The 26419-nt window shown below is 37.2% G+C and overlaps 1 protein-coding gene across 2 annotated transcripts in view; it reads right to left on the bottom strand.

Moving 5' to 3' along the window:
* The window catches only part of FNIP1 (folliculin interacting protein 1), a 120496-nt gene that overhangs the window by 8188 nt on the left and 85889 nt on the right, over positions 1-26419 (bottom strand). For both annotated transcript variants that reach the window (XM_061422872.1, XM_061422873.1), the window contains 5 exons: positions 13712-13858; positions 12668-12837; positions 8176-9586; positions 7169-7337; positions 418-615 (listed from right to left, as the gene is read on the bottom strand). In XM_061422872.1, coding sequence (XP_061278856.1) covers positions 418-615; positions 7169-7337; positions 8176-9586; positions 12668-12837; positions 13712-13858 — 2095 coding nt within the window. The remainder of the gene's footprint in view (positions 1-417; positions 616-7168; positions 7338-8175; positions 9587-12667; positions 12838-13711; positions 13859-26419) is intronic.

The raw sequence follows: 26419 nt of genomic DNA, 5'->3' as shown, positions 1-26419 counted from the left end.
TAATTATTTTCTCACAGCTCTGGAAACTGGGAGTCTGAGATCAGGGTGCCTGCATGGCTGAGTTTTAGTGAAACTCTCTTCCTGGCTAGCAGATGGCTCCCTTCTCCCTGTGTCCTCACACGGTAGAGCAAATGGAATCGCTCTCTTCCTCTTCTTATAAGGCCACTAATCGCATAATGAGAGTCCCACTCTCATAACCTAATCTAACCCTAATTATTTCTCAAAGGCCATCACATTGCAGAGTATGGCTTCAACATGTTGATTTTAGAGGAATACAAACATTGAGTCCATAACACCTTCTTTCAGGAAAATAATAATGAAGATAACAGTAGTATTCAGTGTAGGCACATGAATAACAATAGGGTTAAGTTAGCTATCACAGTGTCCACAGTTAATTCAAGCCTTACACATACTTACAAAATTTGGAGACAGGTTATGTTTATAAAGCTGAAGAGTGGAATGAAGCAGATTGGAAACAAGACTGGAAACCAACACTTCCTTTCCCAATTTATTATCTGTCATTCGTCTCTGGCTACTGGCCACTTGAACAGTCCATTTATCCATATCTGCTATAATACAGACAGCTTCTGCTATTGGTTCATCCAATACTGGATGCTGGGAAAAAAGGAAAAAGAAAAATAAATCACCTTAAAAAAAGAAAAGTTTTCAAAGATAATGTTAATGGGATGCACAAGGAAGAGGTACTAGACAAAAACAAAACAGAGAAATATGAAACTTCTGAGAGTTACAGCCAAAGAATCCTTGACGGTGAAGAAAGTAGCTCAATAACAAATACCCTGAGATATCTTATAGAAATGATAATACATTCATTACCAGAATTTTGTATCCTTTAATCCAGAACTTGAATTTTACCAGTATTTTGATCATTCATTCAACAGATTTACTAAGTGCCAACTATGTGCCAGGCAACTGAAAGAAAATGCTTTTACTTCGAAAGAGCTAAATATTTTAAAAATAGGAAGGAAATAAATTCATATGAAAGGTCAATGATAAGGTTCTGTGCTAACTATCCCATCCAGTCAGGCATTAATTTCTTTGAGCACCTCAGAGACTATCTCTTGATTATCTCTTCCTGGCTATATGTGCTAGGCTTTTCTATTTTACAAAAATATATATCCAGAGTATAGATACAGCAGTTAAAAAGGAGACAAATCAACATATACAAACATGTTTCTCAGGATACTTGGTTAAATGGGTGGGAGAAAAGTCACTACCCGCAGCTTCCCAGGTAGTATAGCAGTAAAGAATCCACCTGCCAAGCAAGGTAGGAGACACAAGAGATGAGGGTTTAATCCCTAGGTCGGGAAGATCCCCTGGAAGAGGAAAGGGCAACCCACTCCAATATTCCTGCCTGGAAAATTCCACAGACAGAGGAGCCTGTTGGGCTACAACGGAGTTGCAAAGAATCAGACACGATTGAGCATGTGCATGCACACGCACATACTATATCCCAGTTATGTTCTTAAAAATTCAGATCTTTATCTAAATGAAAATGTATAGAAAAAAGAAAATACTCAAATCAAACTGTTTATTATAAAGTTTTCTGTGAAGAAATACAAAATATTAAGAGTATAGAAAATCTTCACTTTTTGCTTTGTAATCTTTATACTGCTTAAATTTGAATCAGAAGCATTCACCTAAATGATATTTTAATAAGAAAATTTAAGAAATAGAAAAACATTTTTAGCTCACATATATGGATAAAAGAACCACAGGCATATGCCTGTGCCCTTGGGTTCCCATGGTTTACCCACAAAGAATTAAGTACATAATACCACCATAAATAAGAGATGCTCAATACATCTTTTTGTATTCAGAAAGGTAAGGCTTTCTTCACCATTGGCCATATGAATTAACATACTGGCAGTAAGACTGAAATATAAACTACAACCTGAAATACTTAAACCCAATGGCCTTTCTCCTTTCTAACTTTCACTGTTACTAAAATTTCATAGCAAGAATACAACAAGTTTACTCCAGGAAAAATCCAAGTTTGGCACCCACCCCACCGAGGGATATCTCCTGGTCCAGAATAAAGTTTTTTGCTTGATGCTAAGGAAACAAAGAGAAGGGAGCTCACAGTCCTATGAGGGAGATAAAAAGAAATACATATGCAGCTATGAAAATACTTGTGTAACAAACAGTCACCAAGTGCTGGGGTACCAGAGGAGGGCAACACTGGGTTCTGTATGACTGGGAGTTACACAGTAGAAGGAGCACAAGGATATGTCACTGAAACATGAATAGCATTCCGAACGAAAAATGGAAGAGGATTATGGATAATTCTATAAAGGGGAATACCATGAAAAGACTCAAAAAGAGAAGTAGATGCATGTAACCAAATTTGTGGAAAATGATACTGAGAAGTGGGAAACAAAAGAATACAAAGGAGGAGGCTGGAAAGCTAACACTGTGAAGACTTCCCATGGAACTCTAAATTCTATATTTGTTTTTATAAATGGTAGTTAAATATTTCTTATTCACCTCTTACCAAGGATATAATACTTTTCATCAACTTCAATACCGAAACATAATTTTGGAAATGGTATATACATGTAAAGAGGTAAGGTAAATCTTACATTTTTAAGAAACAAGAAAAGAGTGAATATATATTCAATGTAACTATTTTTGTTCTTATAAAAGAAAAATATGGTGGGAAATAGAATTAAATAATTTAAGTGGAAAACAAGCTGTTAAAGGAAGATACTTCTTGCAAAAGCAGAGGGCATTTTCAGGAGATGAGAATTACAATGGAAGTCCATCTACTAGCCTCACAAGGAAATGCCTAAACAGGTAATGAGGAAACAGCTATGAAATAAACATATCTCTTTTTAAAAAGCTTAAAAACCACTTTAGAAATTCACTTTATAGCTCCTCAATCAAAAGTCACATGGCTAAGATTTTAAAAGCTATTTTTTTTGGTAAGATAAAGGAAAATAAGCCCACATCAGTAGTTTCCCAAGAAGTGTTAGTTTCTCAGTCATGTCCAACTCTTTGCAACCCCATGGACTCTACAGGCTCCTCTGTCATGGAATTCTCCAGGCAAGAACACTGGAATGGGTTGCCATGCCCTTCTCCAGGGGATCATCCTGACCCCAGGATCGAACCCGGGTCTCCCGCACTGCAGGCAGATTCTTTACCCTCTGAGCCAATAGGGAAGCCCAGTTTCCCAAGAAAGAAGGGCCTAAAACCCAAGTCTGAGACTACAACTGATCCAAATCAAACTCATTTACAGTTCAGTTCAATCGCTGAGTCGTGTCTGACTCTGCCACCCCACGGACTGCGTGCGGCACACCAGGCTCCCCTATCCATCACCAACTCCTGTAGCTTGCACAAACTCATGGTGATGCCATCCAACCAACTCATCCTCTGTCATCTGCTTCTACTGCTGCTTTCAATCTTTCCCAGCATCATGGTCTTTTACAATGAGTCAGTTCTTCACATCAGGTGGCCAAAGTACTGGAGTCTCAGCTTCAGCATCAGTTCCTCCGTTGAATATTCGGGACTGATTTCCCTTAGGATAAACGAGTTTCATCTCCTTGAAGTCCAAGGGACTCTTCTCAAGAGTCTTCTCCAATACCACAATTTAAAAGCATCATTCTTTAGTGCTCAGCTTTCTTTATGGTCCAATTCTCACATCCATACTAGACTACTAGAAAAATCATAGCTTTGACTATACAGACCTTTGTCAGTAAAGTAATGTCTCTGCTTTTGAATATGCTGTCTAGGTTTGTCATCATTTTTCTTAAAAGGAGCAACTGTCTTTTAATTTCATGGCTGCAGTCACTATCTGCAGTGAGTTTGGAGTCCAAAAAAATAAAAATAAAGACTGTTACAGTTTCCTTTGTTTCCCCATCTATTTGCCATGAAGTGATGGGACCAGATGCCATGATCTTAGTTTTCTGAATGCTGAGTTTTAATAAAGCCAGCTTATTCACTCTCCTCTTTCACTTTAATCAAGACGCTCTTTAGTTCCTCTTCACTTTCTGCCATAAGGGTGGTGTCATCTGCATATCTGAGGTTACTGATATTTCTCCCGGCAATCCTGTTTCTAGCTTGTGCTTCATCCAGTCTGGCAGTTTACATGATGTACTCTGCTTAGAGTTAAATAAGCAAGGTGACAATATACAGCCTTGATGTATTCCTTTCTCAACTTGGAACCTGTCAGTTGTTCCATGTCCAGTTCTAACTGCTGCTTTTTGACCTGTATATGGGTTTCACAGGAGGTAGGCCAGGTGGTCTTGTATTCTCATCTCTAAGAATTTTCCTCTGTTTGTTATGATCTACACAGTCAAAGGCTTCAGCATAGTCAATGAAGCAGATGATTTTCTGAATTCTCTTGCTTTTTCTATGATCCAACAGATGGTAGCAATTTGATCTCTGGTTCCTTTGCCTTTTCTAAATCCAGTTTGAACATCTGGAAGTTCTCAGTTCACATAGTGTTGAAGCCTACCTTGGAGAATTTTGAGCATTACTTTGCTAGCGTGTGAGATGAGTGCAATTGTGTGGTAATTTCAACGTTCTTTGTCATTGCCTTTCTTTGGGTTGGGCTTCCCTAGTTGCTCAGCTGGTAAAGAATCCGCCTGCAATGTGGGAGACCTGGGTTTGATCCTGGATTGGGAAGAAGAAGGGAAAGGCTACCTACTCCAGTATTCTGGCCTGGAGAATTCCATGGACTATATAGTCAATGGGGTTGCAAAGAGTCAGACAAGACTGACTGAGTAACTTGCACTTTCTCTTCTTTGGAACTGCAATGAAAACTAACCTTTTCCAGTCCCGTGGCCACTGCTGAGTTTTCCTAATTTGCTGGCATATTGAGTACAGCACTTTCACAGCATCATCTTTTAGGATTTCATATAGCTCAGCTGAAATTCCATTACCTCCACTAGCTTTGTTCATAGTGATGCTTCCTAAGGACAACCTGAATTCACAGTTCAGGATGCCTGGCTCTAGGTGAGTGATCACAAAATCGTGCTTAGCTGAGTGATTAAGATCTTTTTTGTATAGTTCTTGCCACCTCTTCTTAATATCATCCGCTTCTGTTAGGTCCATACCATTTCTGTCCTTTAGTGTGCCCATCTCTGCATGATATGCTCCCTTGGTATCAATTTTTTGAAGAGATCTCTAGTCTTGCCCATTTTATTGTTTTCCTCTATTTGCATTGGTCACTTACTTAGGAAGGCTTTCTTATCTCTCCTTGCTATTCTTTGGAAATTCTGCGTTCAGATGGATGTATCTTTCCTCTTCTCCATTGCCTTTTGCTTTTATTCTTTTCTCAACTATTTGTAAGGTCTCCTCAGAAAACCATTTTACCTTTTTGCATTTCTTCTTCCTGGGGATGGTTTTGATCACTACCTCCTGTACAGTGTTACATAATTCTTCAAGCACTCTATCTATGAGATCTAATCCCTTGACTCTATTTGTCATTTCCACTGTGTAACAGTATAAATTCATTTTAGGAGTTGTTAAAGAAACAAGGGGGCAGTACCAGTGATTTATTCTGAAGCTGCTTCTTTTCACTCATGGATTATCATAAGCAATGTCCTAATCTGGTAAAATTTCAAGTTAGTCAATTTCAGTCCTTTCCTTAACCATCAACTTCTGGAAAAAACAACCTATACCCAAGAGGAACATATTCTTACTTGAGAATACATTTCCTATTTGTGGCCTGGAAGTATTTGAGGCTGGATACAAATACGTTCCTCAAAACTAATCAGTTTTCTTCATATATCTTTTTTTTTTTTTTAAGAGAGAGAACCCCAATATTTTAAAGGGAACAGGTTTTAGGGACATTACAAACTGCTGTTCAAACTACCATTGTCTTTGGAGAAGAAAATACCAAACATGCAACAAGAACAAGAAAATAGTTCTAAATTTAAAAATTGGTCAATATCTTCATTTCTGGGAATCTAGCCTACAGAAATAACCTTAAATTCATAAAATGCAGCAACAGTATCAATGTTATTTATAACAATAAAAGGAAGAAAAGTTGTTTTTTTTTTAATTTGAGCAATAAGAGACTGAAGAGCACAGAAATAAATCCATGTATATATGCTCAATTAATTTGACTAAGGACCCAAGAATAGTTTCTTCAATAAATGGTGCTTAAGAAACTGAACAGCCATACTGCAAAAGGATGAAACTGGACCACTATCTTCCACCACACACAAAGTCAACTCATAGGCTAAATGAATTCTATACACCATGACCAAATGGGATTTTTCCCAATAGGAATACAAAGATTGGATTAACATCTAAAAATCAGTCAATGTAATCTATCACATTAACAGAAAAACCCACATGATCATTTCAATAGATTCACAAAAGTATTTGACAAAATCCCACACTAGGTCATGATTTAAGGGGGTAGGGCACAGAAAACTCAAAACACTAGGAACAGAACTTTATCCAGCAGATAAAAGAGCATCGTATAAGAATCCAACAGCTAACATTATTATGCTTAATAATTAAACGCTTGATGTCTTTTCCCTAAGGAAAAGAACAAGATAGAGATGTCTACCATCAGCACTTCAATGCAACACTATACTAAACGCTCTAGGCTATACCATCAGGCCAGGGGAAAAAAGAGGCATCGCAGACTGGAAAGGAAGATGGTAAAATGAAGCTGTACGTAGAAAATCTCAAAGAAGCCACACAAAGAACTATGAAAACTAATAAAAGAGCTCAGCAAAGCATCAGGATACAACAACAATATATAAAAAATCAACTGTAATACTATAGCCAGAAATGAAAATTAATCCTATTCACATTTATGCATTTGCAATATTTTGATGTTATAAATAACTTAGTGATGAACACCTAAGAATACACATAGCATTTTCTGTATTTTAAGATTTCTAATTTGACAGATTCCTTTCACTTATTTTCACAATGACAGGTAACCACATATAAAGTGATGGATTTAGAAAACAATTGTGTTCTGTCTGTGCATCTGTGTGTGTTCAGTCATGTTCAACTCTTTGCAACCACCAGGCTCCTCTGTCCATGGAGTTTTCCAGGCAAGAATACTGGAGTGGGTTGCCATTTCCTTCTCCAATTATACACTGAAGTGTGACCAATAAAAGGCAACTCTGGGTTCTACTGGTTAATAGTTTGTCCAAATTTAAGAGCAGTGAAGGTCACTCACCTGCACAGCATGAGACAAATCTGACACCAGACACTGACGGAGCCTCTCATCATTCCCAATTCCTTGAAGAACAAAGTCAGGGACATAAGAAGAGCAATAGCCACCCAGCAAGGATCTCCCAAAGTTGGCAATGTTGGGCTGAACAGCACTCACTTCAATTAACTTCGACCTGGGAGAAAAGTTCCAAAAGAAGGCATATCTATTCAGTAATGAATATATTTTACAAACATACAAAAAAATTTGGACTCTACTAATCCACATTTCCAGTACCATCATTCTCTATAAAATATACTGAAAGTAAAATCATCCTTAAATAAAAACTGGCCTAAAAACAAACAAAAAAAACCACACTAGCTTAAGGGCTCAATGAGAACACAAAACACTCCTTCGTATCCAAAAAGGGTTTGATGGACAACTGTAATGAGATGAACATGAATCTTTCACAACAGACTTTATGAAGGCTATCCCTTGTGTATATGTAACACACCCTTAATACAATCAAATTACAGAAACCATCACCTAAGACCAAGTATAAATAATTTACAAACCCAAAGCTTGGTGTGTAACATTTCTCAGGTATGAATCTCTTCCTTGTATTCTTGACCGAGAGTATATGTCCTGTGCTTTCCTCTTATCTGCAAACTGATTTCTAACAGCTATTTCCTACCTTCTCTCAGTGATCACCTCTCCCTAGTTGCCAGGCTCAGCACAGGTTCTCTCTGAGGAGCATAATTCTATCCTAAATGGCTTGAAAACTCCTAGACAGTAGCGAATCTCCCATACACAAACATAACTTTTCTCTAATATCTTCACAAAGCTTTTCCACAGTACCTATGAGTCTTAGCCTTTAATTCTTCTTGTAAGAGCACATCATAATCAAAGAAAATTTGTCCAGAACAATGATCTCTTCTTTTATATTAGCTACAACCAACTTTCAGATACCAGTTAAACAAAAGAATTGTACATATTTTTAAAAGTTCTATGAAAGGTTAAAACTGCATACTCACCCAGGAAAAGGTATCTCATCTTCTTCTGCCCAATCCTCCTGCTCTCCTCCATAATAACTGTTTCCTTGTCTGGCTACATCTTGACCTGTATCTTCACTTTCACTGTCCCCAAGGGCACTATCTGAACTTTCATTTCTTGGAATGTCCCATTCAGCTCCCACAGCAATTTTTTTCTCTGAACTCTCTTTATCCCCATGGGGGACAAGAATGGAGAGTGTATCTCTTTGGTCTTGTTGAGGAAAACAGGTTTTACATGAATCTTGGTGAACTGTTGCTACACATTTGCAAAATTCATTGTTTGGTTTGCTATTTTTTGTACACAACCTTTTTGAAAACTCCAGCATACAGCAGTGTTGTTTACTGTCTGTACTTGTTTTAAGTGGAATATCATCAATAGTCCTGGTTTCAATTGAATCATCATTAAAATATTCATCAAATAAACTCATGCTTTCTAGGTCTGAATGATTCCAGCAAGGGAGTTCACAGGGTTCTCCAGATACTATGTTCGGTATAGCAGACTCTTCAGATTTAGTTGTTTGTTTAGCTTCTTGATGCTGATCAACAGCCCCTCTTTCTTCTTTCGGTGATTTGGTGTGATGCCTGGTAATCTGATCCACTACTGCCTGACTCCGGAGTTCAGTATCTGAGTCAGGTGACATAGAATCCCCAATCAAGAAAGTAACCTTTGTCTGGGTTGCCTCACAAGAAAATGCAGCTGTCACAAGCTTATCTGGAGGTTTTTTTTCCACAACCATTCCTGCAGATCTCAACACTTTACCTGTGTGAGAACCTGAATCTAGCAACTCCTCATTCCGCCACGTTTCCTCTGCTGGGTCTAAGCCTGACTTTGACAATGCACATCTGTCTACTGGAGCAGATCCTGTGCAAACAACTGTTTCTAACTTGGTATCAAGGCAAGTTCTTGACTTATCTCTGTACTGTTTAACATCGGGAGCATTTTCTTCTTGGCAGTCCGGAGAAATCATCTGGCACTCATTTGAAATTCCAAGCAGCTCCTTAGAGCTGTTCTGAATATCTTCTCTCTCTTGTCGTGAAACATTCTCCATATTTTGCCCAAGGAGTGGACGACTGCAATATTTACAGTTACAATTAGGAGTCCTTGTCTCTTCCGACTCTTTAAAGAGCAAACTGCTTTTGTTTCTATGCATTGTGATCAGCACATATTCAGATTCTTCTATTTCTCCTTTCTCCAAAGTGGTAGTAATTACTGTGCCTGGCATAACAATGGCTTCATCTTCTCCATTTTCTAAAAGATGGGTTTCTTGAAGTTCAGAGCATCTTATGAAATAAGTAAGAAAATAAAGCAGCCTCTGAACCATGTCTTGTCGTTTGCCAACTACCACAGTCCTTGCTAACCGTACAGGGGAGCCAATAGCGCCATATAAGTCTCCTGAAATAGAAAAATCAGTTAATGGACATATCTCCTACTTATACAGCTAAGCACCCTATTTTCAATTAACAGAAACCTACTCTTATTATATGAGGGGTAGGTCAGGTTTTACTTTTGGCTCCTTCAGAGGTGAGTGATTATTCAGGAGTAGGATGAGATGAATGATCTTAACCAAAAAGAAAGGTGAATGGAGGGGCTTTCTACCTTCCTCCTGAAGCAGCTGCTGTGGTGCTGAAACCACAAGCAAACAGTCAGTTGTGAAAGTCACATTTACCAAGAACATGTTCCATGCCAGTCCCCTTGCAGAGTATAGCATCTGAGTGGACAAGTACTGACTAAAGTACTTATGTGCAAAAGCACATCTGCTGAGGACCAAGGAGAGGAAGACAATAGAAGTGAAAATGAGCAGAGCTGAAGTAGTCACATCACATACTTAACTTTCCTTGATTGAAATTATATTCCTGAACCTCAACTGTTGCCGTCCTACTCAGGACCTCACATTAACTTCCATGTTTTTAAAAGTCCATTTTCCTTTCCATTCCATTCCCCAGAGAGCTGGATACTCACGACAGACCCAAAGGGCAACATGTTCAGCTTTATGATTCATTTTCACTTCTGTATCGATACTATACATGAACAGCTATTACATTTAAAAAGGGGGGCTCCTAAGTCACTTCAGTCGTGTCCGACTCTGTGTGACCCCAAAGATGGCAGCCCACGAGGCTCCCCCATCCCTGGGATTCTCAAGGCAAGAACACTGGAGTGGGTTGCCATTTCCTTCTCCAGTGCATGAAAGTGAAAAGTAAAAGTGAAGTTGCTCAGTCGTGTCCAACTCTTAGTGACCCCATGGACTGTAGCCCACCAAGCTCCTCCATCCATGGGATTTTCCAGGCAAGAGTACTGGAGTGGGGTGTCATTGCCTTCTCCGAAAAAGGGGGGAGTGGAATTTAATTCAACTTTTGAAAAACCTCTATTTTTACTTTACAAGAATCTCATACTTTTTAAAGGAACGAACATAAACAGGTCTCAAATAATATATAGACTGTATTAACATGATACATTTTCTCCTCTAGCTAAGACACTGGCTCTAGCACCACGATGCCACTGTTCAAACTACTCCCAAGGTTTCCACTAACAAGCAAATAAATTGAAACTGCTTTGGCTTGGTGAGTCTTTCATGACTGGTTCCACTTTACTTTTCCAAGTTGATCTTCTGATAATTACCTTTTCTCATCTTTATTCATCCAAAGTCCAAGTTAAAGTGGACTACTTCAACTGGACCCCTGAATGTCCTCAGCACTTTAACACCTAGACCCCTTTACTCATGCTATGTACTTTCACGTCCCTCTGTATCTCTGTCAGCCCAAAGCATCTTCCCTGGGACAAAAGTTAGCTTCTGTAACTGAACTCCCACTGAACTTTTAACTTCTTATAGCTCCTATCTGAATTATCCTCATTGTCCATATATATTTTACCTACAGTATAAGACTGTCATTTCTTAAAGACAGTCATCTTTATATCCTCCAATGCTCTTTGTACAGAGCCTTAGATATATTGTGCATTCAATAAATGACTGTGAAACTGAAAACAGATTTGAAATGTTCAAATTAAAAAAAAAACTACTGAATTACTTGATTTGGAAAAACATATATTAAATATTCATACAATGAAATACTAGTTAGCATTTAAAAAGAATGAATTAGTAATACATATAATATAGGTGAATCTCAAAATAATTATGTTGAATGAAAGAATTCAGACCGAAGAAAAACACTTAGTGTTTGATTCCATCTATATAAATTCTAGAAAATGCAAACTAATCTACAGTGATTGGTAGAAAGCAGACGAATGGCTGCCTGAGTATAAGGGAAAGTGAACAGGCAGAGTAGGGAGGAAGTGATTACAAGGGGCATGAGGAAAATCTGTAATGATGAATATGTTCACCATAATGATTTTGGTGATGGTTTCACATATATTTTGACATATATATCAAAACTTACAAAACTGTATACTTTATACATGTGTTTGTTGTATGCCAATTATTCCTTAATTATGTAGAAGAAAGGAAAGGGAGGGAGGGAGGAAACAGAGTGGGAATGAGAGAGGGAGGTTGATTGGTTATATGATTAATAAGCCACATGACAATCTGCCTGGCAAGCTCACACACCCTAACAACTAAGAGAATTTAAAGTTTCTACCAGGTCACCAAAATGTTCTCCACTAGTTCTTCTTCCATCACCAAATAGCACCAGAGTAACAGCAAGGATAACAGCAACTACATGTATTTATCGGTCACTGTCCTAAATACTATACTCATATTATTTCATTTCCTTTTCACATTATAAAGTATGTACTATTTATATTTATTTTATATATCTTTGGCCACTCCATGCATCTTGTGGGATCTCAGTTCCCCAACTAGGGACTGAACCCAGGCAGAGGCAGTGAAAGCACCGAATGTTAACCACCAAACCACCAGGGAATTCCCTGTACTATTTATTATCCCTACTTTATAAACAGGGAAACTGTGGTTCAAACATGGTATGCCTGACTCCCCAGCCTATGCTTAAATTTAAGCTCCAGGCTACACTGCCTTCCTAACGACTGTCAACTCATCAGTTAAACCCTCTCTCCTGTTACCCATTTATTTAGTGGGGTGCGCAACACTAACGGCAACATTTTCAAAATTTACTCAACAAAAGAAACAAACATAGTTCAATGGAAAACTCCATGACTGCTTCTCAGTTAACCAGATTTATTCTAGAGATCACAGGTAACTTTGTTCATTCATTCTTTCTAGGCAAAGTACTAAATACAAAAAATCCAGAAGACTCCAAAGTTAGTAGTAAATTCTGCTCCTTTTGTTGCAGTTGCAAGTCTCTATCCATAAGGAATATTATACATAAGATTGGGATAAGACAATTTAGCAGTCATGTAACAACAAGGAAGAAGTGCTTTAGAAAGGAAAGGGAAAAGAGAGCACTTAATTTTTCTCTATTTATTTTTGCTATGAAATAACTCCAGATAGTTACACAAAAGTCTAAGTATAATGCATTAGGTAAGGGTTTTCAGAATACATACCCAGTTGTGCCCAAAGTGGATTATATGGATGAGTCTTTGCCAACATGTCCACACTCTGAGAGGAATGTTTTTCTAAAAATATTTTTATAGGTGGTTGTCCATTTGGCATGACTGTTGGAACCCAGGCAAGATGATTGGTCAAAACTGCAGTAATAAGTGCTGGCAAGAATCTGAAATCAAAATGCATCCTATCAGATTCTAACCTGCTTTCATAAAACCTCAAGCAAAAAGCAGTGACAGAATAAAGCAGAGAGGGTATATGGCCAATCGTCATAAAAAAAAAATAGAGGAATAGAGGAAAGGATAGGTATATCACCAAAATGAAAACAAAAGTTAATAAATTTTTGTTGTACTAGTTAAAAGAAAACTCCTTAAAATAAAGATAGCATTCATAAGGAGCTATTTTGACTCATAATTAAAAAACAAAAATACCATTTTATTTGAAAAACTATGGATTCTTTTCAGTGTTTATGAATCAATCAGTAGGTCTATACATTTCCCAATTACTGAAAAGGAAAATGAAAGAAAGTATTAACAAAACTTTGTTTAGAGAATATAAACATTTAAATTACTCATCTAGAGTCTAAGAATTTGATGAATGATTAGAAGAAAGCAATATGATAAAGTACCATACTGAAAACATTATTATTGGAATTCTGGCACTTATCTATATATTTTTTAAGTTGTTTTCTAGAGAATGAAACTGCATATATAGATATAATTATGAAAAATGAGAAGCCTCACACAGTTCCGTAAGATGTCAGGAGTTTTAATACACAAATACATTTTTACTGTTTCTCAACATCAGGTTCTTTGGCCTTCTTCTATATCTTTTAATTATATTAATTACCTTTTATAATTCTATCTTGATCATTAATAATATGAAAACTTCCAAAGGCAATGATTAACTCTTTCATTTTTGTAACTGAACTTGATCACAATCTAGATATTCACTTATTATAAATAACAGCTAAGACAGTTAAGATAGCCTAGATGGATGGATAGATGGAAGAAAGGGAGGATGGGAGAGAGCGAGGGCCATACTGATTTTTTGAAGCATTTTCCATTAGAAAAGTGAACTCCTTCATGAAACGATGGCAAAGCTGGTTCTTTTCTGGAGTCCCCGACATCATTGTAAGCCAGACAGGCTCTCCAATTCGTGGCATTGTATAAAGATTACAAATTGTTGTTCTAAAAAAGAGGAAAACACATTATAAAACTCAGTTCCCAGAATTACATACTCTTAATGTTGCTGGCTCCCACCTAGGTTATTAAAAGCTTTGGAAAAGAGGTAATGAATCAAGTCTTTCCTTCTTTGTCCTCAGCATACTACCAAGGGAAAGGGGGAATATAAACTCAAAATGTTTTGGTCCTAGAACCAGATCTGTCCTCAAAGACTGTGTGCCTTTGGATAAATTACTGCCCTACTTTAAGCATCAGTTCCCCTTACCTGTAAAATGAAAGGAAAGGACCAGATAATTTCTAGACCCTTTCCAGTTGTACATTTCTAAGGTATAAGCTATACTTTCATATATATAACAAATTATTTAATCAACAACATAGAAAATTATTTTAAATGGCGTAACAGCGTGCCAATATTACCCACTCAGAACAATAGTTTATCAGCATCATTTTGTTGCCTGTGCTCAGACTCTTCCACTGGGATGACCTGGAGGGATGGTACGGGGAGGGAGGTGGGTGGCGGGGGCGGGGTGGGGGGTTGGGGATCAGGATGGGGAACACGTGTATGCCCGTGGTGGATTCATGTTGATGTGTGGCAGAACCAATACAAAATTGTAAAGTAATTAGCCTCCAATTAAATAAATTTAAATTAAAAAAAAAAGAAGAATACCTTTAAGATGGCAGTTCTTTGTTGTTTTTTTTTTTTAACATTAATATCTGTTTGGTAAAGTGCTATACAGTCACCAGGATAAGCAACTCCCACAAAGTTGGGGCTTAAGAAACTAGTCAGTCTCGCAGAAGCCACAGAATGGTATCTGACTTTCTACTCTCTCAAACGGTCCTAACAGAACTTTTAGCACTAATGCATATGTTCTATTATCTGTGCCATCCAACATGGTAGCCACTAGCCAGTCATATGTGATTACGAGATAACTAAAATACGGTCAATGTAACTGTGGAATTGGATTTTAAATTTTATTTTGTTGTAATTAATTTAAATAGCCACAGGTGGCTAATGGTTATTAACTTATTAGTAAGGCTCTAGAAGGTTCTCTTGAGATTTCCACAAATCTCAGATACCTACCTCAATATAATTTAAAATAACTAGAATTCTGGTGGCTTCCCTGGTGGCTCAGAGGTTAAAGTGTCTGCCTGCAATGTAGGAGACCTGGGTTTGATTCCTGGGTCGGGAAGATCCCCTGGAGAAGGAAATGGCAACCCACTCCAGTACTCTTGCCTAGAGAATCCCATGGACAGAGAAGCCTGGTAGGCTACAGTCCATGTGGTTGCAAAAAGTCAGACACAACTTCACTTTCACTTTCAAAATTCACAAACGAAAAAGAATTCTGTTCCTTGTTCAAGTTTTACTGAATCTCAACCTAATATGAATAGGATATATTACCATAAAGTGACAAATACAGGTCACATTAATGAATTATCGGTAGGGCACAAAATAACTGCTGAGAACTTAAATGTATGAATAGAAAAAACTACAGGCATCTTATAGAGAAAAATAGGAGTAGAATATAAATGAGGGATATGAGATAATGCTTATTTTTAAAAGACTATTAAGGATATCCAGATAGGATAAAAAATTGAAAACAAATGTTTATCCACTTTTAGTTCTTATGCCCCAAATGAACACTACTTAATGATTTAAAAATCAAATGAATTGCTACAACAGACAGAACTTTAGTGAATTTTACTGAAACTTTAGTGAAAATTAAAATTACAGATCTAATAAGATTCTAGAAGACAAAATACAGAGAAGAAATGTTCACTGAAGTAGTAGGGTAGAGAAAGATGATATATTATGGTACTCATAACGGGGGACATGTACAAAGAGAAGCTAATTTGCCCCAGTGAAGCAAAGAGAGTGTAAGTTTTCAAAAGTAGGTCAGGAGTCATATAGGACTATAAACTGACAGACTAATTCAAGGTCCATAAGTGGTTGGTTACCCCTACATTCTACCCCATCTTCCTGCAGAATAACTAATGACAGGAAAGCAGAGGAAGCAACTGACCTGCCTGGGGAAATGACATCCCCAAACCCTCCTTGATATTTGAATCTTTCATAGTACATAAATACATAGATAGTAAATTTTGTGGTATTAAAATTTCATGGCAGAGGCAGCAATTATGGGGGGAAAAATGTTTAAATATGCTCCTTCAGGCAGTGAAAATGAAAAAAGTTGAGCAACACTGCTGTAAAATAAGGTTTTCCAATCTGTTCTCCCAACTTTTATTTTGGTTCCTCGCTCTCAATTCTTAATGGGCAACCAACATTTTGATACTAATACATAAGTAAAGCCTCCAAGGAGAGAGGGACACAAACAAAGACAGAAATACACACACAAAGGACTCCAGAAGAAATAGGAAATAATATATTCAGAAAAAGAAAAGAAAAATATGAAAGAAAGACATATAGACGATCAATTCAGGAATGTCAATTTCTAATAAACTCAAGAGAGAAAATAGAGGAAAATAAATTATCAGAGAAACTAATTTACCAAAGCTGAAAGACAGTGCTAAAATCATACTGAAAGGCTAAAGGAACCAAGATCAAGTATGAATTCATGGCAGGAGATAAATATGCCCTACAAGTGATAAATCATGAAATAGCTGCATTAAGTACACTGTTTAATAAAATGGAGGTAAATAACAAAAGAAATACTTAAAGAGTTAAAAGAGGATGTTCTTCAGAAAAAGAATGGGGATAGGAGAGGTAGAATAGGCTTCATTTACTTTTCATATAATTTTTGTTTCTTAACCACGTGAATGTCCTTTTTGATTAAATGAATGAACAAGCTAATCAACTCATTTTTCAGAAGTTTCTTCAGAATAATAGTGTCTACCATTCAGTTCAGTTCAGTCGCTCAGTCACGTCTGACTCTTTGCAACCCCATGAAAAGCAGTGTGCCAGGCCTCCCTGTCCATCACCAACTCCCGGAGTCCACCCAAACCCATGTTCATTGAGTCCGTGATGTCATCCAACCATCTCATCCTCTGTCGTCCCCTTCTCCTTCTGCCCTCATTCTTTCCCAGCATCAGGGTCTTTTCAAATGAGTCAGCTCTTCACAGCAGGTGGCCAAAGTATTGGTGTTTCAGCTTCAACATCAGTCCTTCCAATGTACAGTCAGGACTGATTTCCTTTAGGATGGACTGGTTGGATCTCCTTGTAGTCCAAGGGACTCTCAAGAGTCTTCTCCAACACCACAGTTCAAAACCATCAATTCTTCGACACTCAACTTTCTTTATAGTCCAACTCTCACATCCATACATGACCACTGGAAAAACCATAGCCTTGACTAGATGGACTTTTGTTGACAAAGTAATGTCTCTGTTTTTTAATATGCTGTCTACCATTAGGTTGGTGCAAACGCAACTGTGATTTTGGACCATGAACTTTAAATTATAACCAGGCTCAAACACATCTTTATTAATCAAAACAGGAACCACTGCAATCAACACATTTTTGCCAATGAGAATTAAGTTTGTTTATTCCTATACTGTAAAACTCCACATTTCAGGATTCAACGAACACTTGGAAAGCATTTTCTGCCTCCTGCTGGTTGTGGAAGCATTTTCTCTGCAAAAAGTTGTCAAGATGCTTGAAGAAGTGGTTGTCAGTTGGTGAAAAGTCAGGTGAAATGGCAGATGAGGCAACACTTCGTAGTCCAGTTCATTTAAATTTTCAAGTGTTGGTTGTGCAATCTGGGGTGGGCGTTGTCATGGAGAAGAACTGAGTCCATTCTGTTGACCAAAGCCGGCTACAGGCACTGTGGTTTTTAGTGAATCTCATTGATCTGCTGAGCATACTTCTCAGATATAATGGGTTCACTTGGATTCATAAAGCTGTAATGGATCAGACCAGCAACAGACCACCAAACAGTGACCATGACCTGTTTCTGGTGTAAGCTGGACTCTGGGAAGTGCTTGAAGCTTCCTCTTGGTCCAACCACTGAGCTGGTCGTCATATAAAATCTACTTTTCATCACACGTCACAATCTGATCAAGAGATGGTTCGTTGTTGTGTACAATTAGAGAAGACAACACTTCAAATTGATAATTTTTTTGATTTGCCGTCAGCTCATGAGGGAACGATTTATTGAGCTTTTTTCACCTTTCCAATTTGCCTCAAACGCCAAATGACCATAGTATGATCGATGCTGAGTTCTTCAGCAACTTCTCATGTAGTTTTAAGAGGATCAGTTTTGATGATCCTATCAGTTGGTCATTGTCAACTTCTGATGGTTGGCCACTATGCTCCTCATCTTCAAGGCAATTGTCTCCTTTGCAAAACTTCTTGAACCACCACTGCGCTGTACGTTCATTAGCAATTCCTGGGCGAAATGAGTTGTTGATGTTGTGAGTTCTCGCCACTGCTTTAGGACTTATTTTGAACTGAAATAAGAAACTCCCTCATAATTGCTTTTTGTCTAGCATCATTTCCCTAATCTAAAATAAATATAAAATAAACAGCAAGTAAAAAGTCATTAGCAAAAAATAAAAATAAAGAAATGTACATTAAAATGATATATAACCACATTTATTTAAGAATGTACTCCAATGCCAAATAGTAAAGTTCAACAATGCAAAACAGCAATTGCTTTTGTACCAACCTAACACAAGTCTTGATGAAGGTGAAACAGGAGAGTGAAAAAGTTGGCTTAAAACTCAACATTCAGAAAACGAAGATCATGGCATCTGATCCCATGACTTCATGGGAAATAGATGGGGAAATGGTGGAAACAGTGTCAGACTTTGTTTTTTTGGGCTCCAAAATCACTGCAGATAGTGACTGCGGCCATGAAATTAAAAGACGCTTACTCCTTGGAAGGAAAGTTATGACCAACCTAGATAACATATTGAAAAGCAGAGACATTACTTTGCCAACAAAGGTCCGTCTAGTCAAGGCTATGGTTTTTCCTGTGGTCATGTATGGATGTGAGAGTTGGACTGTGAAGAAGGCTAAGCACCGAAGAATTGATGCTTTTGAACTGTGGTGTTGGAGAAGACTCTTGAGAGTCCCTTGGACTGCAAGGAGATCCAACCAGTCCATTCTGAAGGAGATCAGCCCTGAGATTTCTTTGGAAGGAATGATGCTAAAGCTGGAACTTTGGCCACCTCATGCGAAGAGTTGACTCATTGGAAAAGACTCTGATGCTGGGAGGGATTGGGGGCAAGAGGAGAAGGGGACGACAGAGGATGAGATGGCTGGACGGCATCACTGACTCAATGGACGTGAGTCTGAGTGAACTCCGGGAGTTGGTGATGGACAGGGAGGCCTGGTGTGCTGCGATTCATGGGGTCGCAAAGAGTCGGACACGACTGAGCGACTGAACTGAACTGAACTGAACACAAGTCTATGCCAGAGTCATACTGTTAACATTAGCATAGTGAGTCTCTGAGGACACTCCCTTTAGAGTTTTGATATATAAAAATATGCACCATGACTTGAAGTGTATCAAGTGAAAAGAAGGCAAAAAAAGTACATGATACAGCTCTCACTACACAAAATTCTGTGTTATCATTAACAACCTAGAAGTAATAGTACTTGCTCTCTAGCCCCTTTAATGATTATTCCCTACTGATGAATAGTAAGAAAGGCAAGTATTTTCAGTCATCTGACCCTTTATTTTTCTTCATCTGTCCCTAGAGACGAAAAATTCATTTTACTTAGAAGGGAACTATGACATGATTTAGTTCTCATTGATATATATAAAATCCAAGTAAAAATCCAAGGACTTCAATGTATACATATGGCTGATTCATTTTGCTGTACAGCAGAAAATAACACAACACTGTAAAGCAACTATATTCCAATTAAAATTGAAAAAAAAAAAATCCAAGGACTTCATCTCTGCCAGGCAGCAATGCTAACTAAACACAGTTCTCAATTCTTTAGCTTCCATACACATGTGAATCATTTCCTTCCTCTTCCTTCTCAACTACCCAAAATTCATTAATCATCTCATTTCAAATAAACACATACTTTAAAATGCTTCTCATTATTTACAGCAATGATTTATGAAGTCAACAGAAACACTGAATTAGTGAACAATGAATCACTGTTCATGAGGAAAATACAGGGTCAGGTTCCTGTGATCCACTGGTCACAACACTTTTGTCAGTCTATCAGTATATAATCCTGTTTGATGTGAGTTTTTGTTTAAAGACACTTTATTTAATATTCTGTTAATTCATTAATAATGAATTCACAGCCAACAGCACTATGATACATACCTTGAAAAAGCTTATCTGACACATATTTTCTCTGTAAAGCACATCATAACCTTCTTGCACTTATTAACATTAGCTAGCATTTCAGCACTGTGCTTGTGGATAATATTTTTTAATACAAATTTATTTAATTGGAGGCTAATTACTTTACAATATTATAGTGGTTTTGCCATACATCAACATGAATCCGCCATGGATGTACATGTGTTCCCCATCCTGAACCCCCCTCCCACATCCTTCCCCATACCATCCCTCTGGGTCATCCCAGTGCACCAGCCCCGAGCACCCTGTCTCATGCATTGAACCTGGACTGGCAATTCATTTCACATATGATAATATACATGTTTCAATGCCATTCTCCCAAATCATCCCACCCTTGCCCTCTCCCACAGAGTCCAAAAGACTGTTCTATACACCTGTGTCTCTTTTACTGTCTCGCATACAGGGTTATTGTTACCATCTTTCTAAATTCCATATATATGCATTATTATACTCTATTGGTGTTTTTCTTTCTGGCTTACTTCACTCTGTATAATACGCTCTGTATAATTCATCCACCTCATTAGAACTGATTCAAAAGCATTCTTTTTAATGGCTGCGTAATATTCCATTGTATATATGTACCACAGCTTTCTTATCCATTCATCTGCTGATGGACATCTAGGTTGCTTCCATGTCCTGGCTATTATAAACAGTGCTGTGATGAACATTTGGGTACACATGTGTCTTTCAATTCTGGTTTCCTTGGTGTGTATGTCCAGCAGTGGGATTTCTGGGTCATATGGCAGTTCGATTTCCAGTTTTTTAAGGAATCTACACATTGTTCTCCATAGCGACTGTACCAGTTTGCACTCCCACCAACAGTGTAAGAGGGTTCCCTTTTCTCCACACCTTCTCCAGCATGTATTACTTGTAGATTTTTGGATAGCAGCCATTCTGACTGGCGTGAGATGGTTCCTCATTGTGGTTTTGATTTGCATTTCTCTGATGATAAGTGATGTTGAGCATCTTTTCATGTGTTTGTTAGCCATCTGTATGTCTTCTTTGGAGAAATGTCTGTTTAGTTCTTTGGCCTACTTTTCGATTGGGTCTTTTATTTTTCTGGAATTGAGCTGCAGGAATTGCTTATATAATTTTGAGATTAATTCTTTGTCAGTTGCTTCATTTGCTATTATTTTCTCCCATTCTGAAGGCTGTCTTTTCACTTTTCTTATAGTTTTCTTCGTTGTGCAAAAGCTTTTAATTAGGTCCCATTTGTTTATTTTTTATTTTATTTCCAATACTCTGAGAATTGGGTCATAGAGGATCCTGCTGTGATGTATGTCAAGAGAGTGTTTTGCCTATGTTTTCCTCTAGGAATTTTATAGTTTCTGGTCTTACGTTTAGATCTTTAAACCATTTTGAGTTTACTTTTGTGTATCGTGTTAGAAAGTGTTCTAGTTTCATTCTTTTACAAGTGGTTGACCAGTTTTCCCAGCACCACTTGTTAAAGAGATTGTCTTTTCTCCATTGTATATTCTTGCCTCCTTTGTCAAAGATAAGGTGTCCATAGGTGTGTGGATTTATCTTTGGGCTGTCTGTTTTGTTCCGTTGATCTATATTTCTGTCTTTGTGCCAGTACCATACTGTCTTGATGACTGTGGCTTTGTAGTAGAGACTGAAGTCAGGCAGGTTGATTCCTCCAGTTCCATTCTTCATTCTCAAGACTGCTTTGGCTATTCAAGGTTTTTTGTATTTCCATACAAATTGTGAAATTATTTGTTCTAGTTCTCTGAAAAATACCATTGGTAGCTTGACAGGGATTGCATTGAATCTATAGATTGCTTTGGGTAGTATACTCATTTTCACTATATTGATTCTTCTGATCCATGAACATGGTATATTTCTCTATCTATCTGTGTCATCTTTGATTTCTTTCATCAGTGTTTTATAGTTTTCTATATATAGGTCTTTTGTTTCTTTAGGTAGATTTATTACTAAGTATTTTACTCTTTTAGTTGCAATGGTGAATGGAATTGTTTCCTTAATTTCTCTGTTTTCTCATTGTTCGTGTATTGGAATGCAAGGGATTTCTGTGTGTTAATTTTATATCCTGCAACTTTACTATATTCACTGATTAGCTCTAGTAATTTTCTAGCAGAGTCTTTAGGGTTTTCTATGTAGAGGATCATGTCATCTGCAAAAAGTGAAGAGTTTTATTTCCTCTTTTCCAATCTGAATTCCTTTTTTCTTTTTCTGCTCTGATTGCTCAGCCAAAACTTCCAAAACTATGTTGAATAGTAGTGGTGAGAGTGGGCACCCTTGTCTTGTTCCTGACTTTAGGGGAAATACTTTCAAGTTTTCGCCACTGAGGATAACGTTTCCTGTGGGTTTGTCATATATAGCTTTTATGATGTTGAGGTATGTTCCTTCTACTCCTGCTTTCTGGAGGATTTTTATCATAAATAGATGTTGAATTTTGTCAAAGGCTTTCTCTGCATCTATTGAGATAATCATATGGTTTTTATCTTTCAATTTGTTAATGTGGTGTATTACGTTGATTGATTTGCGGATATTAAAGAATCCTTGCATCCCTGAGATAAAGCCCACTTGGGTCATGATGTATGATCTTTTTAATGTGTGGTTGGATTCTGTTTGTTAGAATTTTGTTAACGATTTTTGCTTCTATGTTCATCAGTGATATTGGCCTGTAGTTTTCTTATTTTTGTGGCATCTTTGTCTGGTTTTGATATTAGGGTGATGGTGGCCTCATAGAATGAGTTTGGAAGTTTACCTTCCTCTGCAATTTTCTGGAAGAGTTCAAGTAGGACACGTGTTAGCTCTTCTCTAATTTCTGGCAGAATTCAGCTGTGAAGCCGTCCGGTCCTGGGCTTTTGTTTGCTGGAAGATTTCTGATTACAGTTTTGATTTCCGTGCTTGTGATGGGTCTGTTAAGATTTCCTTTTCTTCCTGGTTCAGTTTTGGAAAGTTGTATTTTTCTAGGAATTTGTTCATTTCTTCCAAGTTGTCCATTTTATTGGCATATAGTTGTTGATAGTAGTCTCTTATGATCCTTTATATTTCTGTGTTATTTGTTGTGATTTCTCCATTTTCATTTCTAACTTTGTTGATTTGATTCTTCTCCCTTTGTTTCTTGATGAGTCTGGCAAATGGTTTGTCACTTTTATTTATCTTCTCAGAGAACCAGCTTTTGGCTTTCTTGATTTTTGCTATGGTCTCTTTTGTTTCTTTTGCATTTATTTCTGCCCTAATTTTTAAGATTTCTTTTCTTCTACTAACCCTGGGGTTCTTCATTTCTTCCTTTTCTAGTTGCTTTAGGTATAGAGTTAGGTTATTTGGACCATACCTTTTTAAAGTGAAGTACAGCTGATTTACAAAGTTATATTAGTTTCTGGCACACAGTAAAATGATTCCTAGATATATCCATATAGATATACCTATATATATATATATATATATATGTGTTATGTGTGTGTGTGTGTGTATATATACACGTGTGTGTATATCTACATATGTATATATACACATTCTTTTCCACTCTGGTTTATCACACAATACTGAATATACTTTCATGTGCTATAACAGTAGGACTGTGCTGTTTATGTATCATTTTTCATATAGTAGTGTATATCTACTAATCCGAAACTCCCAATTTTATCCTTCCCCTCTATCTTTTCTCTTTGTTAACTGTAAATTTGTTTTCTGTCCATGAATGTGTTTCTCTTTTGTAAACAAGTTCATTTGTGACATATTTTAGATTCCAGATATAAGTGATATCACATGATATTTACCTTTCTCTGACTTACTTCACTTTGTATGATAATCTCTAGGTTCATTCATGTTGCTGCAAATGGCATTACTTCATTCTTTTTTTCCTTTACAAGCAATACTACTGTGTATATATACCACATCTTCTTTATCCATTCATCTATCTATGGACATTTAGATGTTTCTATCCCTTGGCTACTGTATATAGTGATGCTCTGAACACTGGGGTGCATGTATCTTTTAAAATTAGAATTTTCTCTCAATATATGCCCACAAGTGGGATTGCTGGATCATATGGCAACTCTATTTTCAGCTTTTTAAGGAACCTCCATACTGTTCTCCATAGCAACTGCACCAATATAAATTTCCACCAACAGTGTAGGAGGGTTCCCTTTTCTCCACACCTTCTCCAGTGTTTATTAAAAGCCTCTTAAATGATGGCCATTCTGACCAGTGTGAGGTAGTAACTCATTGTCATTTCAATTTGCATTTCTCTAATAATTAGTGATATTAAGCATCTTTTCATGTGTTTCTTGGCCAGCTGCACATCATTTTTGGAAAACTGTCTTTGGGGCCAATTTTAATTGCAAAATCACTAAAAAAAAAAAAAAAGGTGCAAAACGCTTTGAAAAAAGCAGCACTATATAGATCATGAAAAGGACACTTGTTTATAAAACAGAGCTGAAACAAGGAAGAGTACTCCAAAGAAGATATACAACCAACCAAAAACCCACGAAAAGGTGCTCAACATCACTCATTATTAGAGAAATGCAAATCAAAACTACAATGAGGTATTATTACCTCACATCAGTTAGAATGGCCATCATCAAAAAATCTACAAACAACAAATGTTGGAGATGATATGGAGAAAAGGGGACCTTCCTGCACTGTTGGTGGAAATGTAATTGACACCACCACTACAGAGAACAGGATGGAGGTTCCTTAAGGAGCTAGTAATAAAACTATCACATGACTCAGCAAACCTACTAATGGGAATATACCATAGGAAAACCATAATTCAAAAAGATACATGGACCCCAATGTTCACTGCAGCACTATTTACAACAGTGAGGACACAGAAGCAATATAGAAGTCCACTGACATGTATATATATATATACACACATATACATATATATAGGTATATATGTGTGTGTGTGTGTGTGTGTGTGTGTGTATATATATATATAATGGAATATTACACAGCCATAAACAGGACCAAAGTTGGGTCATTTTTGTGATGTGAATGAACCTAGAGTCTGTTAAACAGAGTGAAGCAAGTCAGAAAGAGAAAAACAAATATCATGTATTAATGCATATATATGGAATACAAAAAAAAAATGGTACTGATGAACCTATATGCAGGGCAGGAACAGACACAGACATAGAAAACAGACCTGGGGACACAGGCCAGGGAAGGAGAGGGTGGGATGAACTAAGAGAGTAGCACAGATATATATACACTACCACGTGTAAACAGACAGCTAGTGAGAAGCTGCTGTAGAGAACTCAGCTCAGGGTTCTATGATGACCTAGAGAAGTGGGATGGGTGGGTGGAGAGACTTAGGAGGGAGGAGACGTATGTATACTTGTATTTTATTCACTTTGTTGTACAGTACACATCAACACAACACTGTAAATCAATTACACTCCAATTAAAATACACAAAAGGGAGAATACTGTCTTATTTGACGTCATCTGGAAATGTGTGTGTTACAGCACTCAAAATTTTCACTGCTCTGCACATGTCCACAAAGGATCATATAATCACTATGAGTATATTTTAGGTTTATAAATAAATTGCAGCAAGCAGACTAATTCACAAATACAGAATCTGTAAATAATGAGGATCAACTGTACATATTAAAAGTACGTCTACAGATAGATTGCTTAAAAAAACTGTGTTTCATCAAGTATTTTTTAAATATTGTAAGAATGTTTAACTGATATCATGCAGTCATTCAGATTTGCACAGACTGAAGTAAAATTATCAGATTAATACAAAAAGGAAAATACACAATCAGGACATACATTTACAATGGTTTTCTGCTTTTTTGTTTTGTTTTGTTGCCTGCACTGTGCAGCATGCGGAATCTGTGTTCCCTCATGAGGGATCAAACCCAAGCCCTTAGCAGTGAGAGCATAGAGACCTAACCCACTGGAATGGCTAGGGAATTTCCTACAATGATTTTATAACTCATACATGCTGTAAATTCCAGGCAATGTTAAAATTTTAAGGGGAGGCAATTCATACTACTTTACATCACAGCAATTATCTTGTAGGTATTTAACTCAAAAATTCATTAATCAAAATGCTGAGTTTAACCTAAGAGCAAAAACAGTTTTCTACCAGGAATGAGTCTCATGACAATATTTACTATTCTGGTAACCTCAGCTGGATCTATGATGACAGTGCTTCCTCAGAGCTCAAAAACAGACTCTCGGCCTTTTGCCACAAAGCTTGTGACTAAAGAAAAGAAACTAATCCAGTAATGTAAGATACAGCTCAAAGTACAAGGGCAATGATTCAATGCTGGGTAATATCACAAAATGTGAATGT

Source organism: Bos javanicus, chromosome 7 (assembly GCF_032452875.1).
Source record: "Bos javanicus breed banteng chromosome 7, ARS-OSU_banteng_1.0, whole genome shotgun sequence".
NCBI lineage: Eukaryota > Metazoa > Chordata > Mammalia > Artiodactyla > Bovidae > Bos > Bos javanicus.
This window is presented reverse-complemented; position numbering and strand designations above follow the sequence as displayed.